Source organism: Vipera ursinii (assembly GCF_947247035.1).
Source record: "Vipera ursinii genome assembly, chromosome: 1".
NCBI lineage: Eukaryota > Metazoa > Chordata > Lepidosauria > Squamata > Viperidae > Vipera > Vipera ursinii.
Genome location: NC_139512.1, coordinates 203,137,244 through 203,164,865, shown reverse-complemented (window position 1 = coordinate 203,164,865; position 27,622 = coordinate 203,137,244). Strand labels below are relative to the sequence as shown.

General features: G+C 38.2%; 1 protein-coding gene across 3 annotated transcripts in view; it reads left to right on the top strand.

The window, feature by feature from the left end:
* PLCB1 (phospholipase C beta 1) overlaps window positions 1-27,622 on the top strand; it is a 471,912-nt gene that overhangs the window by 288,702 nt on the left and 155,588 nt on the right. For all 3 annotated transcript variants that reach the window (XM_083362231.1, XM_083362232.1, XM_083362233.1), the window contains exons 6-9: window positions 3,138-3,191; window positions 5,287-5,362; window positions 13,265-13,365; window positions 15,753-15,919. In XM_083362231.1, coding sequence (XP_083218357.1) covers window positions 3,138-3,191; window positions 5,287-5,362; window positions 13,265-13,365; window positions 15,753-15,919 — 398 coding nt within the window. The remainder of the gene's footprint in view (window positions 1-3,137; window positions 3,192-5,286; window positions 5,363-13,264; window positions 13,366-15,752; window positions 15,920-27,622) is intronic.

The window sequence follows — 27,622 nt, the reverse complement described above, 5'->3', positions numbered from 1 at the left end:
GCCTGGGCAACAAAAAATTAGCTACCGGTTCTCCTGAATCCCACCACTGCTTAAACCTGCCAATCAACATAGCATAAATAATAGTGGGCAGTTCTACAACCATATTCATATTCTTATCGACTGGCTAGCTGGAAGTAGCAAATCTGAAATTCTGACACTGCTGCTTAAGATTGTAAACAATAAATGACAGGCTTATCTCCTTATGATGTGCTATCTATTATTAGCTAAAGAGTAAATGGCTACAGGAGTTCCACCTCCCTTTTCTTAATCGCTTGTGCCTTTGCCCTCATAAGCAAATAACTGTCAGTCTGTTCCTGTGAATCTGTAGGCATGATGTGTTGTTCCACAGGGCTTTGAAAACAAAAGCACAAAGGGTGGTGTGGATGACAATATCCTGGGGCAAAAATAGTTGACGCTTTTTTCAGCTTAAAGAGGAAATGCCTAAATATAGCCAAGTTTGTCTACAGACATGCAGATGATTGAATAAGAACAAATGGAGGTATATTTAAACTACCTGTTTTACACAAGCATATGTAATGAAATCATGGTGAAATCATGGTGAAATGTTGTTTTGGGCTAGAAAATGTAATGCACAGAAAGGTGTGTTCACTTTCCTAACGCTTTCATAGCTTAATGTCTTCTGTAAAAGAATTCCCCAAGAATTAACAGCTCTTCAGCACCACATGTTCCATACGGATGTTTCCTGCTCTGTAGATGAATCCTTTTTGAAAAATCTAATAGACTAGGGCAGCGTTTCCCAACCTTAGGAACTTGAAGATGCGTGGACTTCAACTCCCAGAATTCACCAGCCAGCTATGCTGGCTGGGGAATTCTGGGAGTTGAAGTCCACGCATCTTCAAGTTCCTAAGGTTGGGAAACGCTGGACTAGGGCAATGCAAAGAATGAAATCATTGATACTCAGATTTAGGTTCCACTAAAGAAGTACAGATGAACTGCATTGCCAAGATTTCTCAGACTTCCTTATGAATTAACTGGAATAATAATAATGTTTTCTTTAAACCAAAGTTATAAATATTATACTGGTAATTTAATAAGTTGCAGTACCTAACCTGTTTATCTCGCAGGAGAATAAACAAGGGATAGGATCTTCCAATAAGAAAAGGAGAAGGATTTGTTTGAAGATTAAGTGAATATGGAGAAATGGGCAGTTGAAATTTTTCAGCAAAATTGCCTACAGCAATGTTCATTTCCCCTTTTTTTTCCTCACTCCCAAGCCAGCTTCTTAACTTCAGGGGGTAAAACCAGTGAAAAGCATTGGAAGCATAGTATTGCCTTTCTCTTCCCATCATTTTTGCAATTCCTGACAGCTTGATTCATTATGTATAAGGTAGCTACTGTATTATCATACATTCACAGATAAGCCAAGAATTTTAGATCCTCAAATACATCCCCCAAACTGGGTTCAGTTTATCCATGCATAGTCTAATCCCACGAGTGTATACAGTAATAAGCTTTTTACGAAACAATGTAGATTCATTTCAAGCAAGTGTTTTGGGACAGTGGGGATGATGGCATTTGCTCTGGGAAAGCAAAGAGGCCATTTGATTTAATTGAAACAATCTGCAGGGCCTCAACCACTTCAGATCAATGCCACAAGAGAAGGTTCTTATCACTTCCCTCTTTCATTACTGACCAAAGTGCTTTTAAACTGGGTGGCTTTGGGACTGCCTACAACATGAAGCAGAGTCAGCCTGCCTACAACAACTTAGGCCAGTGCAGAGGGAGCTTCAGGCAGGGCAGCTCTGTCCTGCATGCAGTGTGTTACCCAGCCAGGAGGTCATTGTGGTGCACTGCAAACACACTTGTCTCCTACTGATTATTCACCAATATTTACTAGGCAGGTTAGCATCTGGATGCACTTCATCCAGATCCAGCAGAACGGGCAGATCCCATCAGTCATAGACTGTTGACTAGCATGGACTAGAACATAGGCTTTTTCCACGGTGGCCCCTACTCCATGGAACATCCTCCCTTCGGAGATCAGAATGGCTCCAACCCTGTTAGCCTTTCATAAGACCCTAAAAACCTGGCTGTGTTCCCGTGCCTGGGATGTGTTAAGGGCTCTATTTCCTAGTTCCAGTGCTAACTAGCCAAGGATCTCAACTGCGATGTATATTTATTTTGGCTGCTTCTATTGTTTTTATTGTTTGAAAATGTTTTAGTAGCTTGATTGTAATATGTATTTTTTATTGTAAGCTACCCAGAGTCATTGACTGAGATGGATGGCTATAAAAATTGAATACATAGCATGCATACATACATACATACATACCAGTGGTGGGATTCAGCCAGTTCGCACCACTTTGGCAGAACCGATAGCTAATTTTTTGTTGGCCAGGCCCAGAATGGACTTCTGGAAGTGGCAACCACACAGAGAACCAGTTGTTCACATATTTGAATCCCAACACTGATACATACATGCATAACTGACTAGAAGGCATCTGGTGAACATTAATAGGCCTGGTCTGTTTAAGTACAAGTATCCCTTCAAAACTTCACAGGGCCCTATGTTATTGATATTTATTTCCAATTAACCAGCTGAGTCTGTCCCTCTCTTCTGAAAGAAAAATGGCTTTCTCATGTGGCTAAAGAGGGTCTGAAATCCACACTGATACAAGTGAACTGCTTGAAGAGAACTGGGCCATTAGCAGCTTGAATGCAAGAACACGGAAGTCACCTAAGAGGTCATCAGGTCCATCTGTCTGTCCACTGCAGGGTTCCCTGCACTAATTCTGCATAGATGAAGTCTTCCAATTTTCTGTATCCATAACCTATTTCAAACCATGTCGTTTTAATGAACAGAGTACAGATTCTGTATATGAATACAGAATTCATATACTGTACATATAATAGAACTTTATACATGTAAGAATAGTGTAAAACAAAGCAGCTTGAACAAAATTCTATTTTTGTTTTAAGTCACTGGGGGCACTCGATTATTCCCTCAGAAGGTGCACTTAGAAATTCATTACAGGTAAATATCATTTTCTTAAGCTTTTTTTGTTTTGGTGACATAATTTTCTTCAATAGAACAAAGGTTGTTTTATGGTCAACAATAGATAAAGCAAGTTCTAATATTGTTGCAATGATTTCTCAACAACACATTATTTTCTTAGGTACACAAAACTTAAATTGCAAGTCACTACAGATGGGCGTATCCATTTGAAGAAGTAAGTTGGGTTCCATTATGACTGGATTGTTTTTTTTTATTGAAAAGTTTTAAAATACATTTTATCTTTAACAATCCCCCCCTCCCCCCTACCTATCCCTCCCTACCCCTCCCCCCCTTTCCCCCCTCCCCCCCCCACTTCGCAGAGCTAAGTACAGGGTATAAAAACAAAGAACAATCATAAACATCCATATGCTACCAGATGGCCATTTCGAACTCTTTTATGTTCTCATCAGTCAGTCATACCCTTTATCTGAGATTCGAACCAGGGCTGATTGTATATTAGGCAGTTGTTTTAACTTGCTGAGCCACAGGTTCTTTCTCAATTATGACTGGATTGTTGGAAGCTTTAAAATGTCATTGCATGTTCTATAGTATTATGAAACTGACATTCTAGGCACCATTTAAAAATAGAAGCATGCCGTGAAATTTCATCATTGTTTAGTACTCTTCACTGTATGATGGTCAAGCTGTGTTTGGATTATACCATTTCAGGTTGTACATGGGAAGGGGGGGTGTCTTTGGTTGTTTTACCATACAAAAGAACTCTGCACACCACACACAGACATGCCAACATAGATAGAGAGTTAGCATGTGACAAAGAAGGCACGACTGGAAACTTTTGTTCTGTAAAAGAAATATAAGTAGAGAAGAGCATTCAATCCTATGAAGCCTCCCTTGGGTTAACCATACACTGAGCCAGAATAGTGGCAAGATGTCAGACTGAAGAGTCATGTTTCTCATATAGCTAGTCTGAAATGCACTCTCAATTAACCTGCTATCCACAAGTGCAACTAAGTACAGTATAACATAATCAATGTTGATGTATGATCAACTACTTGTTGATTGATGTTCCCTATGTGGAATAGCAGGAATGAGGTGGGCGGGGAATTTAATCCTTTACTTTAGGCAACATAATGTCTCTGGCAAATCATATGGGATTTCCAATTGTAGTGTGCAAGGATACAACTCATGGTTAGATTAGCCGCCACAGTGGGAACAAAATCTTTGTTTCAGAAATTAAGAATTGGAAAAGACCATGGCTGAGGGGCATAAAAATAAAGTTGAGTGAATCAGATTTATTTTGTACAGATTGGATATGCAACACTTTTCAGTTTGTTTGCTAATGGCAGCCCAGTAGTTTCCTAGATTACTATTTAGGTGGAAGATATGAACATGGAAGCATAGGAGGCTACAGATTGATATCAGCCATTTGATCTGTAGGGTAGGGATGTAAATCAGGTGTTTGCTGAACCCCAGGTTCCATTAGTGTGGGTCGAAAGTGAGTGATAGCAAGAGCTGTGCTTCATAAATATCAGCTGGATCTCCAACATGGTTCTAGAATATTATTTGACTTTGTTCAGGGTAGGGAATAAATAAACCTTTATTGTCAAAGTACAACATGTGTACATTGAGATTAGCTGAGCCTCCCCCTGTGCTCTCTCCCCCCAACACACAGTGACAACAAACCCTCCATCCCACCACACTATGTGAACCAACTACACCACACACCGGCCTCCCAAGTCAACTCTGCATAAGATTATATCCCATTCAAAAGCCTAACAGCCCACGGATAAAAGCTGTTCTTCAGCCTGTTGGTACGGCTGGCTATATTCCTATATCTCCTACCGGATGGTAGGAGAGTAAAGAGATACCGTCCAGGGTATAACACGTGCAGAACTGAAAGGGCAAGAACTATCTTCTAGCAAATTCATTCTAACAGAATCCTCCACACCTCTACCTACATCCAAAATATATCTTACTAATATATAAAACTCAGTCTGAAAAATTGTGCATCCTAAGCTTCAACAACTTGACATTGCTTGTGTCACCTTGTCCCAAATAATGCAGGGTAACAGATTCAAACGGATTTTTCTGTAATGTCTGAATTGGTTCTAAAGTTAGATGGAGAGTAATGATATTTAGATGGCATTGAGTAGATGAATAAAGAGATAGCCAACTACAGAAATTCATTGGAGAGACAGAGACAGAAAGACAGAGAGGGGGGGCAATCTTTTGGACAGTGTGATGCCAGCAGATCAAGAATATATGAGGGATTAGTGAAGACCCTTACTCTTCTTTTTTTAATTTTGCAGCATTTATCGCTTATTCTCCTCTGACAGAAAGCGTGTTGAGACTGCACTGGAAGCTTGTAATCTTCCATCTGCTAGAGTAAGTATTGAAACCTTTTTCCTCTGCTTTAAATAAGAAACGTTGACCACTGCTTCTCTTCCAGCCATGCAATCCAGCCACTCTGATATTAGTTCTAGTGTGTGTCAGTTCTAGAATTTTTCAAGCACCAATAAGCTTATACACTAGTCTCTGGGCACATCCTATCGCTCAGCATTCTAATGGGATTCCAGCTTAGCAAATTTGCTGTATCTACTCTTAACTGGCTTTTTTACTGAAAGATATTGGCTGTTGTTTTAACGAGTAGCACTGGGGTAGAAAAAGAAAAATATGTCAGAGCCTCAACAGGGATTTTGATGTTCTGGAGAAATGTATTCAGCATTTTGCCAAATTCCAGCAGGGCAAGAGAATATCATGTCATACGTTTCCCCAAAAGAGTCTAAAGTGCTTCGATCTGAATCTAAGGAAGAAGAGCTCTAGGGGTGGTTCTCAGTGGCAGTTCGTCTCCTACACATTTCGGAGAGTGAAATCTTGAGTCTGAAATGATGTATGCCCCCATCTTTAAAATTGGGATGGGTGGCAAAACCTTTTAAGGACTACATTATAAAACACCCATTTTTTTTAAAAAATGCACTGTAAATCTTTAGACATAAGGTTAAACAGTAGAAGCAACTTTGCCATAGAAAACCTGAACAGAAGCAGAGTTTGTAATAAGTGCTTAGGGAAATCAGTGCTGATTACTGATAGCCAAACAAGAGATGGAGAAACTCCTGGGTAGGTGGAACTGAGAGAGCCTGGTGAGCAGATGTGTGAGGATATATGATATATTGCCAACTTTTGGTTTAATCAACGTGGAATGTGTCTTTGTGGTAGGAAAAATGTAAAATTATTTAATTCTTGCCTTCACGTACATCCTGATCCATGCTGACAGTAGACAAAAGCATTCAGTATGGAAAAGTGTCTCATCAGTCTCTTTTTGCAGGCAACGCTGATTCCCTCTGATGGGGAGAGACACTGAGGATTATCTGATTAGTAAGCTTTCCTCCTACATGCCACAAAGATGCATATGGGATGTTAAGAATTCTCCAAAAATAAAAGGCACCAAGAAAAATATTATGCAGCTTTAATAGTATAAAGAGGAAGGGAAATTACCATGACAGAAATATGCAAGAACTGTTACATAAGCAAAGAGGGATGAAAATTATGTCCTGGGAAGCAAGATAACATTCAGAAGTAATTCAGACAGACTCCCTCTGGTTCATTGGGATAAATTTGGGGAGGAGATATAGCACAATCATGCTGGCAAGCTTTTGTTATTATAGCCTATCTCAATAAGATATAGTTCTAGTCAACTCTAGCCTGTAGAGTTGATTTTCTGTTCTGGTCTGCCTAATGGGCTGACTGATAGCCACCCACAAGCTGCAGAGATGAAGTTGGGCACATTTAATGTTAAAGCAGCAATGTTGAAAGGGGAAGTTGTATTCCAGATACTCTAGTTCAAGATGGCCTCTGGTTTGTTCAGTCAAAGTCAACATTCTGCCCATTTTTGGTGGCCAATGAAGTTATTTATCAACTAATGGGATGCGTATTTTTCTCGCTTTTCCTTTTGAAAGCTTCATAGCTAAAGCTTTTAGGTTATTCTTGAAAGACAACCCAACATGAAATGCAGATATCTTAAAGAGGGGAGGCAAATGTGGAACATCACTTGATCTTTCTATTGGCTCCGGGGAATTTTTCCAGTCACTGGGATGTTGTGGGGGAAAAGGCCCTGTCTATTTAAAAAAACAACCCCAAATTAACAAAAAACAGAAGTAAGAAAGTTGACAACAGTATCTTTTATATAGCCAGTTTTTATTTCCTTAGTAGTTGTACAAAGCAAAGAGATAAATAATGGCTATGGCTTTCCTATCTTAGAATTTCTCTCAACACAGCAGTATTTAAGCAAATTAGGCGTACGTTTGCTACATTCTTGTATATTTGATCAAAACCTTTTATGTTTACTTTGACATTTCAGGAGTACCTTCCCATAAGCAAATGTTTACCCATCCACTCTCTATAATTTTGCATAAGCTTAATTATTTTTGTTATCTCTCTTGATACTTTCTACATAATGATTTTTATCATGTTTCTGATAATGTAGTATATTACACAGTATATTACAGCAAAATTTGTCAGTGACTTTCCCTGAGTAGCAAAGAATTAACTGTTTGAATGTTCTACAGAAATAGAAACCCATTAAAGTATAATACTTAGTGCAAAAAGCTAAATGTTATATGGTTCACACCCTTCATTTACATGTAATAATTGTTAACATTGAGACTTTAGAAGCAGAATGTGTATTTTTAATTTGGAGTGTGTACCATGTCATCCTCATTTACTGACCATTCATTCAGCAATTATTTGAAAATACAGTGGTGCTGAAAAATTTTTTACAGCTCATTTACTGCCTCCACAGCATACCTCAATCATGACATTGTCATTATAGGCGGTACTAGTCTTGTCTTGACTTATAGTTTCTTCTCCTCCCGCAGAGCAGAGATTGGAGAGGAAGGGATTTCACAGGAATACGAGAGCAGAAAAATTGGAGAGAGAGATTTCAAGAGAGTATATTTGCTCTTCTACACATCGAAAGCAATGTCAAACTGGCAGTCTGGGGCTGGTATCCGTTGGCATGCTACACAGACAATTTACAGTACTCTCTTGAAATCTTTTTCTCTCCAATCTATCTGCTCTGTGAAGTGGGTTGGGGGAAAATAAAAAGCAAACATTTTCTGTAGGCAAACTCACCTTTGCCTGACCTTTTCCTGCTGCCAGTGTGGTTGCATTGTTCTCAATACGTAGAAGAGCATGAAATACGTAGATTTCTCATGAAATCTCTTTCTGTCCAGTCTTTCTATCACTGGTTATCATCTAGTTAAGAAGATAGACTAGGCTTGGGAGACCCAGGTTCAATTGACCCCTCCCGTGGAAATTTACAGGATGAATAAATAAATACAATGATATATTTCACCATTGATCAGAGCAAAAGAGTGAACAACAAATTGTGCAACAATAATGTAACATAATAGCTAAAATGGGTAATGGTTAAGTTGGCCTAGAAACCAAGAGATTGTGAGTTCTAGTGCCACCTTAGGCGTGAAAACCAGTTGGGCCAATCACTCTCAGCCCAACTCACTTCACATGTTTGTTGCTGTGGGGAAAATAGGAGCGGGAAGAAATATTTACATATTAACAATCATGAGTTGTATATGAAAAAGGTGGAATTAAAAAAATCCTTTAAAATCCATTAAAATTGATTATAAAAGCTTTACAAAATTGAAAACATACAGTATAAAGATTCTGATGACAATGCATACAAATGAAATCAATGTTCTGTTTCTGACCAGTCTTCTATACAAGGTATTTATATGGATAAAATGAAAGAAGATCTGTGCTTAAACCACTTACACTCCTGGAGAATAGTTGGTATGCAAATCCAAATATTCCCATCAAAAATGATTATGATGGTATGGCATCTTAATTTTGCAATCATATGTCTGTAGATTGAAGTAGCCAGCTTCTGTATTGATATAGTAAGGGGGAAAAATAAAGATTTGTTTGAACCGAGAAAGATGAATAGGTTGGTGCATCTTATTTATTTCAGCAGATAAATTTAAGATGAGAAGTTTGTTTTTTAGAATTGTTTAGGTGAATGCTTAGTTTTATTCTTCACAGCTAGGTACTGCAACTAAATTCTTCAAAATGAAAATAAATAAATAATTTTGGTCATGATTTAATTTAATAAATAAATAATGACTAAGTTTAAACCCAATTCAGTTTATGGTTACAGAGGTTGAGAAGTTTAAAAGTTTTGAAAGAGTAAATGATACAAGAGGATATACTAGCTTACAGGAAAAGACCTAATATACTTAAAAGAGCTAAAATCAGAACATTTTTGTACTTTTACAAAAAATACTTACTCAAGCACAGTCCCAATCACAAAATGCTAAATGGCTGTGATACTGAACTACTAATTTAATAGCTGCTAGTCAGCGTATCAAAATAGTTGAAAAAACCCTGGATAAATAAGAGGCAATGTGTAAAAGTATTTGCTGTTGGAGGTATGTCATGTATGAGAAGTTGTACATGGTTATACAGCCTTCGAACAACATTTTTTTTCAAAATGCATGTACTTATTATTCCGCAGAACTCTGCCACTGAGTAACATTTCTGTCTGCTCCCTTACACTTTGTTATCTCACTGCAGTGGTTGACTGATGCTGCTTCTGCTAGTGTCCCACAATATATGTGCAATTCACCATGATTACGTCAGGATGAGTCATGCATTTGGAGCCCTACACCTTAGAACAAGTGGCCCCCAACCTTTTGGGCACCAGGGACCAGTTCTGTGGTGAGAGGTTTTTCCACGGACCGGAAGGGGTTGTGGTTTCATATGCTGCCTGCATCCCATAGTTGGGGCTTCACTTGTTCGCATGGACCAGTTTCTGGCATGCTGCAGCCCAGTGCCGGTCGACAGCCCGGGGATTGGGCACCCCTACTTTAGAAGACATCTAGGGTTGACTTTGACAAGAACAGAGTTGGAGTTACAGTTTGGCTAGGGGATTTCGTGAATAGCATAACTTTAATTTTCAGCAAGAAGTAAAAGTGTAATGAAAGAAATCCAATGCATGTTATAAGCAATGTTGGAAAGTAGTTGAAAAAATAAGAATTTATTTTAAGAAGATAACAACATGAAAATATTTTAAAAATCCTCAACTGGCTGATAGCTTTACCAGATCAGAATAAAAGTGAAACAAAAAGATGCATAGTTTGAAGGGGGGGGGGAGGGTTGTTAGACTTTTGAAAGGACTTTATTGGTTTTGGAGGCATGCATACCCTTCAATTAACTAAATGCAATGTGATTCACTTGTACGGAAAATAATTTTAACACAAATATTTAAATGAAATTAATTTTTTCAGTTATTATGGGAAATAACAGAAACAAGATAACAAAAACGTAATGTAGTGTTTCTCCATAAGGAGACATGCCAGATTTTCTTTTTTAAAATGCTAAAACATTTTTTTAAAAAAACTGTAATCAGCTACCAAAAAAAGAGAGTTATAGATGGGAAATGCTGCATTTCTATTAAACAGTAAACAGATTCATTTTAAATTACCAGATTTATATGGAAAAGATTTGTGATTGACCAATAATGGATAAAAAATTACAGTTGTCAGAAAAGACTTCTTGATTGGCTCTGAAATGGTTTTCAATTCCAGTCACTTGCATTCAAATTGATGACCTTTTCAAACTACGTTGATAGTTGAGAAAATTTCTTTGGAGCAATATTTGGAAATAAAGACAATACAGCAACAGTTAGTTGGCAGGAAGTATAAGGTAAGAATAGGAAGGGAGTTCACTATCTGGTGGCAGATAAAGAGACAGAGAGGAAATGAAACATCCATTAATAATTAATATGTTTCCAGTCTAACCAGATCAGAATAGCATTTGGACCTTACAGATATGGGAGCTGCTCAGTCTTTTTAAAAATATTTTTGCTAAAAAACAACTGATGAAATAAAAAGAATACAATTTTCCCCCTTTAAGGTAGCTACTTCTCATCAGAAGTACAATCTCCTAATTTTCTTTTCATCACTTACTCTTAATTCCATAATCCATCTTTTAGTAATAAACGAATCAAATAATTACATCTTCTTCTTACCCAATTGTCAGCAAAAACTCCAGAGGTTTAAAATATTAAATTTAACAAATATAAAACTCCCATTTCTCAACCGTAGGCAAAACTCCCTTTAAAAAGCATAAAAAGGTCCCAGTATCCTCATCTAATAGGGACGCGGTGGCTCAGTGGGTTAGGACGCTGAGCTTGTCGATCAGAAGGTCGGCAGTTTGGCGGGTCGAATCCCGAGTGCCGCGTAACAGAGTGAGCGCCTGTTACTTGTCCCAGCTTCTGCCAACCTAGCAGTTCGAAAGCACGTAAAAATGCAAGTAGAAAAATAGGGACCACTCCGGTGGGAAGGTAACAGCGTTCTGTGCGCCTTTGGCGTCCAGTCATGCCGGCCACATGACCACGGAGACGTCCTCGGACAAGCGCTGGCTCTTCAGCTTTGAAACAGAGATGAGCACCGGCCCCTAGAGTCGGAAACGACTAGCACGCATGTGCGGGGGAACCTTTACCTTTACCTTATCCTCATCTAAATCTAAAGTTTAACCTCAACAACAGAGACATTTCTCCTTTAAGAAAAAACAAACAAATAACTTCAATACACAACACATTAACATGGGAGATGGACATCAAAAGGACATCTCCCATCTTAACTATGGTCAAATAAATCCATTTTTTTTCTTTTTTAGCATAAGGTCCGTTCCAGCAGTTGTTGATCTTTGTTATAAATTTCTTCCATATTTCAAGTAGTCTCTTTTAGTAAATCTAGCAATTTGGAAGCTGTTCAGTTAAGCAATCAAGATGACATACAGTGCTCCAATTTGTGAAAGTTGGTCAGTAATGGAAACTTGTGAATTTTTGGTTTTAACAGCATAGCTGAAAGAATGTTCCCTGTGATTCTTTTAGACGGGTAGAAATATTTTTACGATAGTAATTGTGAAATGCTGATTTTAACTTGACAGTTATTCCGGGGATACATAGGTTATATTTCTGTTTTATATTATTTCAACTTTTACAGAAAATAAATAATGCAGTGCAAGCAATGCATTCTTGTTCTTATTGGTTATAGAAAAATGAATTTTGAAGTTGGGAAAATGAATAATTCCACCACATATAATTTACGTTCTACTATTGTTGTATGACAACAAACTGGACTGAGGTTGATATTTATGAAAAATTGATTTAAAAGCTTCACATCTAGCACTCTCCAAGACTAAAAGACAGCCCCTTCTCAAATTGACCCATTAAATCAAAATTTCATTCCATTTTTTCATTTTCTTTTCCTGATAAGTCTACAGTCTCAAGGTATTCAAGTATAGTTTGAGATACTGTTTTTTTGCACCATTGAAAATGGGAGAATATGATACTGACTGTTTGCTGGAGGAATAAAAAAGTCATATTGGAAACTCAATAAGGATGCTGGGTGTAAATGGGTGTAAGAAAATAGGATGCAGATCTGAGCCCCCTCCTTATGGAAGATAATTGTAAATCAACACGGATTAAAAATACTCCAGCAACTTGGAGGAGGTCTCACTGATGGGCTAGGAGCATGCATTTGGTGTATTTAAACAATATATTAAAAACTAGGAAGTCAAACAGGATCTGTCTGTTCTACCCAAGAATGTTTTCTTGAGCAGTCAGGCCTTGCTTCGCAAACCCGTGAGACATTTATATTAACTGTTTCTAAATTTCAGAGGACTCTTATTCTGGCATGTTGTAATGGTCTCTCCACAGCAATTCTGGAGGGTCAATACAAAAAAGTCCCATATGAACTGAGATTGTTCCCCAGTGGACAAGGGGCCATTGAAACCACATCTCATGTCCTGTTATGTGTTTTGCAACCTCTGTACAGATTCATGCACTCATTTTATAACTCTTTATCTGACAAAATATCTGGGAAATTCTGGTCTCTTTTATGTACAATGATTACTATTGGATCAGTATGATATAGTTTCTTTGAACATAGCTAAATTCTGCTATATTGTCCGTAAAATTAGGCAGAGTTTGGATGCCCATCTCATCACTAACTGTAATATACTATTATGTCTGTTTTGTTTTGTTTTAACATTTTAATTTTTAATTCTGGTCTGTAACCATAAATAAAGATTGATTGTAACAAATATTCAGCAAAACACCAAGGAGGTACAAGAGCCAAGTAAATTAGAAGAAATTTAGTAGAACTGTTAGCAGATTGAAAGTTTTGAAAAAAACTGAACAATTGAGAAGGAACAACAACTTTGAAAAATCATTACTTTACATGCTGTGTTTTAATTCCTCTCCAGAATGATTCCATTCCTCAAGAGGACTTCACTCCAGAAATATATAGGGAGTTTTTGAGCAACTTGTGTCCTCGACCTGAAATTGACCACATCTTCCTAGAACTGTAAGGAGTTGTAGAAACCTACATTTTTCTTCACTTCTGTATTTGTTATAATATTTTTCCCAATGGAAAATTGCTTTCTTCCAGTTCTAGCATCATCCTTTGATCACCAGAGTTTGGGATATTTTTGTTTTATTATTTTAATGTATCAGCTGTTCTGAGAGTCACAACTTTTCTCTGTAAGGCTCGACCACTTTCGTTGATCTCTTGAACATTAACAATACAATATTCCTAATGGAATGTAACCGTCAGATTATATTTATCTTCTGACATAACTGGTTTGAGCTCCAGGTAAACAAAGTGGTCAGGAGGTACCCACTGGGCAGTACATGCCTTGATAATCTTTTCAACATAACAGAAAGATAAGTCAGAAGACAATGTAGTACAGTGCCTATTGTCAGTGCTTGCATTCAATATAAAATTAAATTGACAGCTGAGCTGCTATTATTTCATATTCTAATGTTACGGAAAACCCAAACAGTTTAACAATGAATATCAGATGTATTCCTTTTCCTTATGGTTTTAATAGTCATGCCTTCGGTATGGAATTCCTTGGAATTTAGAGGGACTTTAACTGTAGATGCATGAAAGAGAATACTGACACCAATATGGATACAGTTGGAATTATCTGGAGAGAGAAAGAAAGTTGGAGGAGGACATGATTGAAATGGAGCAATTCTGGTTGGACAAATGTTTAAATTCTTTTCTCTGCTACCACACTCTCTTCAAGTTCTGTATTTTAAATCTTTCCTCTCAAAATTGCTCCAATTTTTAAAAATTGGTGTCAGAGCTTTTAAACACATATTCTTTTGTCAGGAGTTATGAGTTACATAGAATTTCCTAGTCTGGTTTTTCCGACGTTTTAGCTATAGCTCTATAATTTTATTTTCTCCCTAAAGGATGTCGGTAGATGCTGCTTCTGCAGCACTGTGTCTTGATGGCATTTGATGATAATATGAGGAAAAGTGGCAGGCCTATTTGCAAGTATAAACTTGTGGCAGTGGCTGTTCGAAGTGAGCCAATGAGGGTCTGATGAGTTTGGATCAAACAGAAAAAAATAATATCATTATGGGGATGCTTTCATCTTTTAACAAATTGTCCCATATGACATTGAGAAAGGCATGATTGAATTTTTAATGGTTTACAAAAGAATCGCATCTTACAAATCACGTTTGGGAAACTTGCGGTCGTAGGAACTTCTGTGGACCTAGAATTCATTTTTTACATACTCCGTATACTTCTGCGAAGAAAAACCAGTGGCTAATCAGTTTGAAAACAGCAGGGAACTGTCTTTCTTCAAGAATGAGAGAATATATAGAAAACTCGGTACTACTCATCTGTGATGTGGTTCTGCCTAGTTCATATGCTCACTGTTCCTCATGTGACCCTTGTTCCCCTAGAAAATGTTTTGAAGAAACTTCATCTGTGCCCAATTAATATGTGCATTTTCCAATGCCTTTCACACGGATCCATGAGCCCCAGAGAAGCAAAGAAACCATAACATGTAATTTATCTCTGGTGTTTTTTTGTTCCTTTCACATTTTGGTTAGATTGTAAAAGGACAAAGAAGGTGATTTTTGTTGTTTTATATTATATCTTCTACAGGTAGTACTCGACTTACGACCACAATTGAACCCCACATTTCTGTGGTTAAGTGAGACATTTGTTACGTGAGTTTTGCCCCATTTTATGACCTTTCTTGCCTCATTGGTTACATGAATCACTGCAGTTGATAAATTAGTAACCCGGTTGTTAAGTGAATCTGGCTTCCCCCATTGACTTTGCTTGTCAGAAGGTCACAGAAGTGGATCACATGACCTTGGGACATGACAACAGTCATAAATATGAGCCAGTTCCCAAGCCTCTGAATTTTGATCACGTGATCATGGGGAGGCTGCAAAGGTCATAACTGTGAAAAATGGTCATAACTCACTTTTTTCAGTGCCGATGAAACTTTGAATGGTCACTAAATGAACTGTTGTAAGTCAAGGTCTACCTGTATAGGCAAAACAATGAAGGCAGATATTCAGGAACAATAGTTACTTTAGATCCAGTAAAATTAATAGTAAGTGTTAGCCTATCAATCCTCTCTGCATTGTAGCTTCAGGCTTAGAGATAGTCCTTGAGTTATAGACTTAGCATCCTTGGCAGCATTCTCCATCCCTTCCAGTTTTTAATACAATGTGGGAGAGAGGAGGAAGTTACATGAAGCTCAATAAAATGGAATATAATCAAACAACTAGTCCATTATCAGTGTAAACCTACGCTTCAAGAGCTTGTTCTCGTGTGTATTAGCACACCCAGGAAACATAACAGAAGAAGATAGGTAGGATGCTTGCTCACATTGCTTTTCTTTTTCTTTATCTTTCAATGGTTTTTCTTTTTATCAGAGGGGCAAAGAGCAGACCGTATCTAACTGTGGACCAGATGATGGAATTTATAAACTTCAAGCAGAGAGACCCACGGTTAAATGAAATTCTGTATCCGCCCTTGAAGCAAGAACAGGTTCAACAACTGATTGAAAAATATGAACCCAATAATAGTTTGGCAAAGAAAGGTCAGTATTGGTCATTTTTTTCTATATTACAGTTCTGGCTCCAAGCAATTACAGTGGGCAGATATGCCTTGTGGCTCACACCAGTTCATATTCAAAGACGTTACTAGCACGCCTACTTAAGGTTTTGCAGTAGTTACAGATTAAATATGTTTGTTGAGTGAACAAAGCAAGTTAAGCTTCCCTGATGCTTTTCATTTCATAGGATAGATTATTCAGAGCAATGTAAATGTAATCACCAGGACAATAATTTATTTACTAGAATTTGAAAACTGGGGAGGGGAGCATACAGTATGTGGGAAGGGATAATCTAGTACAGAGGTCCCCAACCTTTTGGGCACCAGGGACCGGTTCCGTGGAGAGACGTTTTTCCATGGACCAGAGAGTGCATGGTTTTGTGTGCTGCCTGCATCCCGCGGTTGGGGCTTTGCTTGTTTGTGCGGATCGGTTACTGGCATGCCGCGGCCTGGTACCGGTCCACAGACCGGGAGTTGGGAACTCCTGATCTAGAAAACCATCCTTATATCATTGACTTGCAACAAAAGATTTCTGCTGCTTGATAATGCCAGTGGTGGTTTTAGTACAGTCTCCTCTGTACTGATGAGGTGGCACAGGTAGTTCTCAACCTACAACTACTCATTTAGTGACTGTTCATAGTGACAACAGCATTGAAAAAAGTGACTTAATGACCATTTTACATACAACCGTTGCAGCACGCCCAGGGTCACCTTCTCAAAATTCACTTGGCAACTGGCATGTATTTATGACAATTGTAGTCTCCAGGTCATGTGAACACTGTTTGTAACCTTCCCAGCTGCTTCCAACAAGCAAAGTTAATGGGAGAAGCCTGATGTGCTTTACAACAATGTGGTTTTCTTAAACAACTGGAGTGCTTAATAACTGTGGCAAAAAAAAGTTGTAAAACAGGGCAAAACTCACTTCATAACTGCCTTGGTTAGCAATGGAAATTTTGGGTTCAGTTATGGTCATAAGTTGAGGACTGCCTGTAGTTATGCTAAGTGGGCTTCTGAAGAGATAGAAGTGCATTCCGTCATTTCCTAGGAAAAGTATTTTTTTTAGGGAAACCAGTAATAATTTTATTGACCAAAACTGGGCTTTCTGCCAGATTCTATGCTTACATTCAGTTAAGCATATGCATTGCAATTGCCTGGCATTTTAACATAATGTTGTATTTATGCAGCATTCTGGTTTTATTTTCATTAAGAGTATTTTGCAGGCTTCCTTGCTTTTGAAACAATTCCATGACAATAGGCACAAGCTGATTAGGTATGGGAGAGGAAGCATCATTGAAAGGGAGCTAATTAACAAAAGGCTAATTCAACTGTAGTTTTTGAGACTTACTGAGCCAAAATGTCTTAATTTTAGAATTAAAGTGGGATTTTACATGTAGCTTTATTTTTTTCTCCCAACACTTTAACTTCCCTACAAAGGGTTGATTTTTTTCTCCTCCAAAGTCCTGAAAAGTGCTTTATAAGTTGAATAGGAATCAATCTTTCTTTCTTCCTTCCTTCCTTCCTTCCTTCCTTCCTTCCTTCCTTCCTTCCTTCCTTCCTTCCTTCCTTCCACTCCTAGCGACTGCCTTTAGTAGTCCCTGAAGTTTGCTAGGCAAAGTTGTTTTTTAAGAAGTGTTTTGCCATTGCCTCCTTTCTTGAGGGAGTGACTGGTCAAATGAGAGGCAACGACTGATCAAAATCAGACAGCTGGCTTCATGCCTTAGGCAGGACTAGGTAGAACTTACAGATTCCAGGTTTATAGTGTGATGCCTTAACCACCACACCAGATGGCTTTCTGATCTCTTTCACTAGCGGTAAGCTGCTTTTCTGTCATCCTCTTAGATAAACCAACTTTATGATTTGGAATCATGATTTGGAATTATAGGAGTTTATATACGCGGTGGCTCAGTGGGTTAGGACGCTGAACTTGTCGATCGGAAGGTCGGCAGTTTGGCGGGTCGAATCCCGAGTGCCGCATAACAGAGTGAGCGCCTGTTACTCGTCCCAGCTTCTGCCAACCTAGCAGTTCGAAAGCACGTAAAAATGCAAGTAGACAAATAGGGACCACTACGGTGGGAAGGTAACAGCCTTCCGTGCGCCTTTGGCGTCTAGTCATGCCGGCCACATGACCACGGAGACGTCCTCGGACAAGCGCTGGCTCTTCGGCTATGAAACGGAGATGAGCACCGGCCCCTAGAGTCAGAAACGACTAGCACGCATGTGCGGGGGAACCTTTACCTTTACTTTACTATATACCTGGAGGGCACCTGTTTAAAAAACTCCAAAGTACGATGATTAAACAGAAAGAACAATCTTTGTCATTGCTGGCTATCCTTGAAATTAGCAGTTGGTTTACTGGCCACAGTTTCAAAATTGAAATGGGTTTAGGGCAGGGGTAGGCAACCGTGGCTCTTTTACGGCTGGCTCAGGAATTCTGGGAGTTGAAGTCCACGAGTCATAAAAGAGCCACGGTTGCCTACCCCTGGTTTAGGGTGTAAGGGACTTTCTGTAAAATTGTAAAATTTAGTTCTTAATATCAGCAAATTAGAATATGTCCTGTTAACCAGACTCAGGTCTTTCTGTCATCTCCAAGAAGACTACTTTTTTTGTGCTGTTCCAAAAGTGTGGACTGGTGTTTGTCTCCTGTTCTCTCAATGTTTAAGAAATTGCTAAAAATCCAGGCTTTCAAGTATTAGATGATTTTAATATTTATTTTGTTATTTTCAACCTGGATTTAATTTTTTTCTATTCTGTTTTTCTTTTGAAATTTCAGCCTGACAGAGCTGAAGGTGGTGGTGGTGGATTGAAGCTATATACTGTAAATCAATAAAGAAATGTATACACATTTTTTAAAAAATCATAAGTAATGCAGCTCAGGTATTACAAAGTCCCTGGAATATCGATAAACAAATGCTTCAATATATTTAAAGCTTTCTGCATAAGCTCCTTGTGAGCAAGACCAAGGTGAGGTAGAATACTTTATTGTAGCTTTAACATAGCTACTTAATTTATTGAAACATCAACTGTTGTCAGTGCTTTATATATCATAGTATCCCGCATATAGATACAATGGGGCATACTCTGATGAAACTATTGTACACATAGTTTAAGCTATTGGCAAAATCGGATGAAAAGACCTATGTGTGCTAATAAAACAACAGGTCATTATACAAATTTCTCTTGGAATTTTAATATGGCAACCGAGCAAGGACAAGAGCAATATGTATCTTGGAACTGTTAAAGGCGTTCACATTTTGGAATATGAAGTATAATGAGCTATAACTTCCAATCCTGCTTATACAAATAAATATTGTTCACATATCTGCTATAGCCATGTCATAAGGTATTGAACCTCAGTTAATTCACATTCCAGTCCAGGAGAATCAGGTGCTAGTTAGAGATGCTGGAAGTTGTACTTCAACAACCCATCAGGCGAAGAATTGTACAGGCCTAATTACATGGAGCTATATTTTCCTACCTTGCAGTACAATGGTGCAACTTTCAGCTTTTAGTCTTCTCTCTTTAATATTTTATTTTAGCTTGTATTTGATGCTTTATGTACACCAATTTTATAATGCTCTGGGTAGTTATTTTTAAAAGCACAGATGAAAATCAATGTGCATACTTTTAGTGATGCATCTAATAAGAAAAAGCAGTTATGATTCTGCCACTTCTCAGTTTATTTTATTTTTTATTTATTTTAATTCCATTTATATCCCGCCCTTCTCCGAAGACTCAGGGCAGTTTACAAGCTTAGCAGTAGCCTTCATTCTATGTATATGCCTGCTTATTAGGGCTTTCACACACACCCCAAGCGGCATTATTACAAAGTCAGCTTAATTGCCCCCAACAATCTGGGTCCTCATTTTACCTACCTCGGAAGGATGGAAGGCTGAGTCAACCTTGAGCCTGGTGGGATGCGAACCTGCACTGATTGCAGGCAGCTGGTGTTACTTAAGGAGGCATTAGCCCACTGCTCCACCAAGGCTCTTTTAGTTGAAAGGAAAGATCCAACATCTGACTTATGGTGTGGACTATATAACTGAGTTGAAATAAGTATCTACTGTAAAGGGTATACAGAATAACAGAGTTGGAAGGGATGTTGAAGGCAGTGGAAGGATTCAAATATGTGAACAACTGGTTCTCTGTGTGGATGCTGCTTCCGGAAGTCCATTCTGGGCCTGGGCAACAAAACATTAGCTATTGGTTCTGCCGAACTGGTGCGAACTGGCTGAATCCCACCACTGGTTGGAGGTCTTCTAGTAGTTCAACCCCCTGCTTAGGCAGGAAACCCTATACCATTTCAGACAAATGATTGTTCAATCTCTCCTTAAAAACTTCCAATGTTGGAGCATTCACAACTTCTGGAAGTACGTTTTTCCACTGATTGATTGTTCTAACTCCCAGAAAGTTTCTCATTAGTTCTAGGTTGCTTCTCTCCTTAATTAGTATTGTTTCTTCTCTTGTTGGTTATCTACTTTCTAAGAAAGGATCTCTAAAGGACATTAGTTGCCTGTGTTTTCCAAGTAAGGAGTTAGGCTAATCAAAAGGGATAATACCTTAATTTAGATGACCTGCTTGTGATAAAGCTTTGTTGCCTCAGCATAAATGAGGGGTGAGGTCACCTGCTGCAAATCTTAACAAAATAATAAGCTTGGCCATTACTTAAGTTTCAATGCTCTGCTGAACCCTCCCCAGGAATATGAAGTAGATCAATTGGTGATACTGAATGAAAATCCTCTGCAAATGTAGTAATAGTTCTAAACATTTTTCTAAGAGAACATTATCTTTCTATTGCATCTCTTATGAGTTGATACAATCTGTTACTTCAGAGGATTTTGAGTGTTCATCAGACAATTCTCCAAGGGAGTCGTGACATCAGACCACAGCCATATCATGAGGTATAAGTCTAGTACAGGCAGTCCTCGACTTACAACAGTTCATTTAGTGAGTGTTCAAAGTTACAACAGCATTGAAAAATGTAACGTGGCCATTTTTCATGATTTTTGCTGCATCCCCATGATCATGTGTTCAAAATTCAAATGCTTGGCAACTGGTTCATATTTATGATGGTCACAGTGTCCCAGGATCATGTGATCCCCTTTTGAGACCTTCTCACAAGCAAAGTCAGTGGGGAAGCCTGCTTCATTTAAGAACCAGGTTACTAACTTGTTAACTGCAGTGATTCACTTAACAACCATGGCAAGAAAAGTCAAAAAATGGGTCAAAACACTTAACAAATGTCTCACTTAAGTCAGAAATTTTGGGGCCTAATTGTGGTCATAATTCGAGGACTATCTGTACAAATGTGCGGCACTGATTTTTTAAAGGCTGTTTGAAAAATGTGATTATTGCCAGCCCTTCTTAGATTTATGGTAATAGTGATTTCTCTTTAATATTTAATATTTTTAATTGATGATTTTTCAGACTAGCATCAAAACCCACACATCTATATTTCTGGAAATGGCCACATTTTACTTCTTCAAAGATCTGATCTATTCTTCAAATTGCATTTGGCTCTCTTTAAAAAAAAAGCATTTGTGAATTTCCTATAGAAGACAAGAATCTTTCATTTCATAAATCTTGCTTCTGACTTAAATTGAGGGGTTTTTCCCTTAAAAAAAATCCAAATAAAGCCTCATCCCAATGTTGTTGAATGGCTTGTATTCCTAATAGGCAACATATTTTACGCATAATGGAATTATATATTTGAATTTGTAGTAATTTGAACTAAGCATTTATACTCTGGAAACATTCTGCTGTTAAAATTTATTTCTAAAGCGCTGAATTAGAATTACATACCCAGACTGAGCTGTGATACTATCTGAGTCTTCATTTAACCCTTATATTTTCTCTGTTGAAAGACTGCTAATCTATACAAAGCTGAGCCATGCTCTTATAAACCTCCATTTGTGAAAGGATGTGAAGCACTTGCCGGGGGCACTGCATCCAGAGTGACGTGTCTCTTACTTTGACAGTAGGCCACACTAGCCGAAGCACAAAGCATGGGAGGCTGTTCTTCCATGTGGAACATACTTTAATAACGCAGCGTTATTTTTCAATATAGTGTTTGAAGTAAATCACATCCCATGAAAGTCATTCTTCATAATAACCAAGGCCTCCATGAAAGTAATTTTGCAAGGCTAAGTCCACATGATGTTTATCAGCAGAATCAAAGGAGCCACAAAGGAAAAATATTGAAAATGCCTTTTAATTCAACAACCACCTCCAATATGATGTTCCCCCATTAGGGCCCCAAGCCATCTGGCAGAGCTAGGTCTTCAGGCTCCTACAGAAGGATGGGAGGCATTGTCACCTCAGAGGGTAAGATGTTCCAAAGAGCTGGAGCCATGGCAGAGAAGACCCTTCCCTTGAACCCCACCAGCCAAAATTCCTTGACTGATGGGACCCACGTATCTCAGGGGTTGCCACAAAGAAGAGGGAGTCAAGCTATTCTCCAAGTCACCTGAAGGCAAGACAAGAAGTAATGGATGGAAACTAATCAAGCAACCTAGAACTGAGGAGAAATTTCCTGACAGTTAGAAAAATTAATCAGTGGAACAACCTGCCTCCAGAAGCGGTGAATGCTCCAACACTGGAAGTTTTTAAGAAGAGACTGGACAGCCATTTGTCTGAAATGGTATAGGGTTTCCTACATGAGAAGGAGCCTGGACTAGATGACCTTCAAGGTCCCTTCCAACGTTGTTGTTGTTGTTGTTGTTGTTGTTGTTGTTGTTGTTATTATTATTATTATTATTATTATTATTATTATTATTATTATTATTATTATTATTATTATACATCATGCCTTCTCTGCCAGCGCAGGTGGGATGGGCCAATCCCAGTGGGCTGAGATGGTTCCTCAAGTAGCCTGGACCCATGCCATGCAGGGCTTTAAGCGTAATCACCAACACCTGGAATTGCACCTGGAAACAAACTGGCAACCAGTGCAGCTCACGGAGCAGTGGTGTAACATGGGTCATCCTAGGAACGCCAAGAACTGCCCACACCGCTGCACTCTGTGCCAGTTGAAGCTTCCAAATGTTCTTCAGGAATAGCCCCATGTATAGCACATTACAATAGTCCAGATGTGAGATAATCATCTATTTTTCTTTGCTATTTGTTACTGTGTTTTCCTGTTTTACTTCTTGTGTTACTTATTTTTTTACTAATTTATTTACCAAGCAATTAGAAAATATTGCTTTGTTTTAGAGCTCACCACATGAGGAAGAAATTTCTATTCGCACGATCATATATATATTGGGATAAAAATGGCACAAAACAAAAGCTTACATTCCTGAGTTCTCTCTTCTTTTTTTCAAATAGATTGCTGCTAAGCTGATCCATTTTTCTTGTATTTTTTTCTTAAATTCAGTTTTATAAAGATGATATCAGCTCTAATTACCTTGACTTGAGAAGTCATAAGAGTTTTCTATGTCCTATTGGAAGCCTTGAATTAATGCTTGACATGAATGCTCTCTAAGTATTCAGTTTATTATGAAGGAAGAAAGGAGAATCTATTCTCGGTCCATTGCAATGCTCAGAGTTATTTGTTATCACTTGATTTAATCTTTGAATACTTTCTGTATCAATAGATAATAAATCGACTTCCATTTCTTTACAGCAAGTATCCCTGTTAATGAGGTTAACTTATGAGTTTAATGAAAGCTTTTATTGTAATGTGAAATCCTCATGACTGTTTATGTAGCAGTTCTCAAATAGCTAGAAGCTAAAGCACTTCACATTAGTTAATTAAAAAGATCAAGAAGATAAGTTTGAAATATAAAATGAAACATCTGTGCTGTGAGTTAACAAATAGCAAGAGATTTGTAGTCCATGATACAGAAATAGGCAAGTGTAGCTTTAGTATTTTTGATGGTGAGATTTGTTCCTTTTTACTGCTAGCAGTGTTTTGAAAGGGTAGAGATTAAGCCTGGATTTTCTAACTGAAATGATAAGAGATTTTGCTCTTTCCTCACTGAACTATAATTTTTTTCGGTTCAGACAGGAGACTATTGCCTCCCTTCAAATCCTAGTTATTTTAATACTTACCTGCAATTGCGTAGAAATCTTGATTCTCACCTCGGCTTCTTGCAGCTGTTTTCATAACATTCCCGGAATGAGAATGTTATCTCTTTCCTTTCCTTTGATTCCAGTGAAAGAAACATTTCATAACTTGGCATACTCTAAATGAGGTGCTAAGATAGCTGGAAAGCAGCTAGGAGAAGACTGCTATCCTTGTGTTTATTTATTATTTACATTTATATGTCTACCCATTCAACACATGACTCTGGGCGGCTAACAGTCAACTTTAAATAATAATAAAGAAAAAGCAATCTAAAAATAAATTCAAAGCAACACAAATCTCTTAGCAGCAATGCAGTAACATATAATAAAGTTCTCCAAAGTGGGCTCGTCAACATCATGGCCCGATTTCCTATTTTCTAGCAAGAGAAAAATAAGTATGGCATATTTAGCTAGAAATGGAACATTTCACTTAATTTTCATTGTAGCTAATTCATTTTTTGAATTTAATATCTTTCTGTAAAGATATGAAATAAAAATCGATTTTTCTCTTTACTTTTGATAGTTCAAGATCCCTGTGTTTCTCATCAAATAATTTTATTGCATTTTGCATGTGTGCAGCATACACATAAAACAACAGCTAACGAGAAATGATAAAAAGAGAATAGGAGTAAAAGTGTGAAAAGATCTAAAGACAAAGAAAGGAAAACACGAATATATACAAAGAATGACTTCTGACTTCTTCTTCCAAGGATATAAAGCAGATATGTCAAACACAAGGCCCGGGGGTCAGATCCGGCCCGTGAAGTGATTTCATGTGGCCCGCGAAGCCATCCTGGAAACAGTGAGGGAACGGCCCCCACTGCCTTGGCCCTGGCCCAGAGACCCTCCTCCTGCCAGAGACCCTCAGATCTGTCCCACTCCTGCCCAGGCCCCCATAGGCACCCTTGATGTGAACGATGTAGAGCTGGCCACGCCCACCCAGTAGGACACACGCACTCTAGCCACGCCCACCCAGTAGGCCACGCCCACCCTGGCCACGCCCACCCAGCCCCCTAAGGGCAACCACAATGCTGATGTGGCCCTCAATGAAATTGAGTTTGACACCCCTGATCTAAAGAATACTTACATTTGACTCCTAGTTTAAAACTATAATAAAATGTCCATTTTCACCAAAAAAGAAAGGCCTTTCTGTTTCTGATAGTGTAAATTAGAGTTCTTCCAGCAAGTAGCATCATTGTGCCGTTAATAGCCAATGTCCTTCCTTCAGGCAGGTAACATCAGTGTGAGGTCACAATGGCTGGTCCCTTTCCCTCAGGTATTATTATTATTATTATTATTATTATTATTATTATTATTATTATTATTATTATTATTTTAATTTGTATACCGCCCTTCTCCCAAAGGACTCAGGGCGGTATGTAATGTCTGCACTAGATCACCAGGGTCTTTGGCCTAACCTTTTTTTGTTCAGATAGATAAAATCCACTGAGATATCTATTTACTTCAGGTAAGGGACTATACTGTAGGTAATCTTTCTGTATACGTGTAACGTGTATTCTGTATGTCTCAAACTGTAAGTGAAGGAGCCTATCTTTTAATAAAAGGGGCAACACAGGTATATAACTCAAGGATGACTCACGTCTGTCTCATTTAAATAGTCAGCAGCAGAAATCTAGAAGGGAAGAAGGCGGCAAGAATTATCATGCAGATCCTATTTAATGGGCCAGATACCAATGCCAATCACCAGAGTTTAACTTGGCGATTTTTTTTTTAAGGAAGAACCACATCAACACTGATAAACGATTTCCTCAAAGTGACATTTTAAACTTAATCTCTTTGATGGAGATTACTAGAAGGAAAGGCATTTCTGTAAGCATTTTTTCCCCCAATTTGCTTTATTTATACCTAACTGTATAATAAACAGTAAACTATGTCAGTAACAGCAGTTGATGAAATAGAGGACATTAAAGTTCGAAGCGCCATCTTAAGAGCACAAGATGGAGCGATGGGCTCTAGGATTACTCACATTGTGATATACCACTGTCATCACTTAAATATAATAAGCCTGCCCTTGAAACCAAATTATTTAAAGGTTTTTTTTAATCCCACCTTTATTATTTTTATAAATAACTCAAGGCAGCGAACATACTTAACGCTTCTTTCTCCTCCTATTTTCCTCAGAACAACCACCCTGTGAAGTGGGTTGGGCTGAGGGAGAGTGACTGGCCAAAGTCATCCAGCCAGCTTTCATGGCTGAGGTGGGACTAGAACATATAATTTCCTGATTTCTAGCCTGTTGCCGTGGCCACTAGACCAAACTGTCATATTTATTATTTAGTTTATTCTTATTTTAGCTGCTGTGCTTATGCCTCAGGAAATAGCAGATTGTGAGGAGGTTTTTAAATTACTGACCCACAGGCATTTCATTAGACCAACAATAATAGTGTGCCAAACAATTCTCTGTGCACCTGGGAAGGAGCACAGATTTGGATTTACTACCATTTTGGAACCTTGCTGCTTTCATTGATCAGGACAAAAAAGATTGTTAGTAGGGATGTTGTGCTGGGCATTCAGTCTAGCAGATTATTTTATTTTCAGTCTGCGTTTAAATACTGGCTCTCCTCTGTCCCAAAAGTGGCCTAGGAAATGTTCCTAGCAGGGGCCTTTCACCATGAAATAACTGGCAGATGTAGCATTAAGTATCACAGTTGCAAAACTGAGTGGTCACTTCCCTCAGTTCTTTTATGGCAGTAAGTCAGGGGGAGAATACTATATTTCTCATACTTTGAAACTGTTTAGCTTTTTATTATTGGATAGGGCAAGTGGTAACAATCTTAATGAGAATATGAGGTATAGAAGTGAGTATGCATTATTAACAGACATGTAGATTATTCCTTTCAGGGTCTAGTAGTCCCAAACAATGGTGGATTAAATTTATTGCTATTGGTGTATTGAAGTTCTTCCTGGTTTTTTGTCCTTATCTAACACGTCTATATCATAGCATGAATGATTTTATTCCTCAATAAAAATGTTGACATTGTTTATTCTTTTTGGCATGGTCCCCCAGGAGACATTAATAATCTCATAATCTCATTATTTATTGCTAAAAAGTAGTACAAAGAAGGTAACTTCTGCAATCAGATGAATTGCATTTGCAATTGGAAAATATGTAAACATTTTCTTTTAATTTTGTTGAAGTTAATGTTAATTGAGGCATCAAAGGGTGCTTCAGCTGAGCGGATAAGAGATTAAGTCAGGTTTTTGTATCAGAAAATAAGCATTACCCTTATCCTCAAACCCAGATCGCTTCATCTACAGTTTATTTGCTGTCTCATCTGAACCACTGGCTTTGATGTATCCCTCTTAGAGCAGTCTAGGGTCAGAAACCAAAAACTTCAGTTTGGTTTAAGAAACCCAAAGTTCAGTCTTTGGGGAGGTAAACAAGCCAGGTTGCATGGTTTGGTCAGCAATAAGCATATCACAGATTCCCCCATCTCTATATTGAAAAATGGGTGAGCCAATTAGGAAGGTAAGTGCATTATTACACTGCCTGCTCACAAATAAGCCAGAATTCTGAAGAATTCTAATTGGCCTGTGATTTAGATGCATCCATAGTTTTTTGATGCTCCCATTTGTCAGAAAAATAATTTATTTTTCTGATAAG